The sequence below is a fragment of the Carya illinoinensis genome, chromosome 3 (assembly GCF_018687715.1).
Source record: "Carya illinoinensis cultivar Pawnee chromosome 3, C.illinoinensisPawnee_v1, whole genome shotgun sequence".
Lineage (NCBI taxonomy): Eukaryota > Viridiplantae > Streptophyta > Magnoliopsida > Fagales > Juglandaceae > Carya > Carya illinoinensis.
The window spans coordinates 27957233-27958688 of NC_056754.1; the positions used below are offsets into that span (position 1 = coordinate 27957233).

The following is a 1456-nucleotide window of genomic DNA, read 5'->3' on the forward strand; positions in this document are numbered from 1 at the left end:
CCTCTGTATGCTGGTGAGAATAAGGTAACGATGGACGCCCTTCAACTTAAGTTCCTTCGTGTCCCCAGCTGGTAGATTATGTAAAACTGCAAAGGGGCTGGCCCCCAGCCAGCGGGGTTGCCATGATCACTATATGCGCTGCTACCTTCCTAAATGAACAAACATTTTGGGCAGATCCAGATCTTGTCTATGGAATACACCTTTAAATTGTACCAAACTGTTTTGTTTGAAAGCAATAAGACTCATTCATGTCACTGTGTTTTTAATTAAAGAAAATGGATAAAAGTTATAAATAATGGATTAATTCCAAGTGCTCCCCACCAATTAATACTCAGAATTTAAGGAAGTCTAAAAAAGGAAACAAAAAATTATCTAAAGACATGGCATGTTTTGATTAATTTGTATTTATTAACTTACATTTAAGGATAAAGAATCATGGAATAACAACAGAAACTCATGGATCATGTGTTGGTCTGTCAATTTCCCAAGGAGTTATGACAGAAATCAATCATATGCATCAGGAAGAAGAAGAAGAAGTGAGGCATGCATGCACTTACAATTCTCAGATGCAAAAGAAACAACCTGAGATGAAACCCAGTATGCTTCTGTCCCTGAACACCAGACCTCAAGCATTAGGGACCTCAGAAAACATAAAGCTCAGCCAATTCCTGCAAGCACTCGGAGCTGAGATTTGGGTCCGCATTCTCAAGCATCCATAAGAGATGGTCGAATAGAACCACCTCACACCTGACCACCAAAATATCATCCCCTGAAGAAGTCTTGTGCTTGGTTTTGTCGATGAGGGCATCTATAAGAGGATGGCTAAGGTACTTGGAGCTAATCACGTAGCGCTTTCTGGTGCTTCCCACGAATACAGTTTTGTGATGTTCATCATCATCTTGCATGTCAACATTCCATAATTCTTCCCTTGTTGATTTGGACCGTAAGCTGCTATATGAAGAAGATCTCCCCAGTTGCCTTGACAGGCTCTTGCATTTCCTCAGTATCATGTTGATTTTCTTCATTTCCTTTTTTTTTTCTTTTCTTTTTTATTCTTCCTTTCACACACACAGAGAGAAAGAGATCAGAGAGAGAGAGAGAGAGAGAGAGAGAATTAGGAGGAATGGTAATGGCGAGAGATTGCGGAGACTTGATTAACACACTGAAGAGAGTGTATAAAAATAGCGAAAGAGCGGGTGAGAGTGGGTGCAAGGTCGTTGTTTTCCGGTGCTGGGAATGTGGGACTGACATCTACAAGTCATCCGTTTTTATTGAGAAAGAATTCAATTCATCTAGGAAAGATGGGAGGGAGAGAAGTGGTGAGGGGCTTTTGAAAGGCGCAAACCTACACGCGACGCGAGGAGGTCTCCTCACGCTACTATAGTCAGGCACCCGTTGTTTTTAGCCCATTATTTTCAACTCTCCATTAATTCGAAGGCCCGGAATGCAGTCCAAC

General features: G+C 41.6%; 1 protein-coding gene across 1 annotated transcript; it reads right to left on the bottom strand.

Moving 5' to 3' along the window:
* Positions 1 to 368: 368 nt before the first annotated feature.
* On the bottom strand, positions 369 to 1456 carry LOC122304019 (auxin-responsive protein SAUR78). The gene has a single exon (XM_043116036.1). It carries the CDS (start codon positions 1023 to 1025, stop codon positions 642 to 644), a length of 384 nt encoding a protein of 127 aa, XP_042971970.1. The 5' UTR covers positions 1026 to 1456; the 3' UTR covers positions 369 to 641.

Coding starts and splice junctions, on each gene's coding strand:
- LOC122304019 (XM_043116036.1), bottom strand. CDS start 1,025: ATGAAGAAAATCAACATGATACTGAGGAAATGCAAGAGCCTGTCAAGG.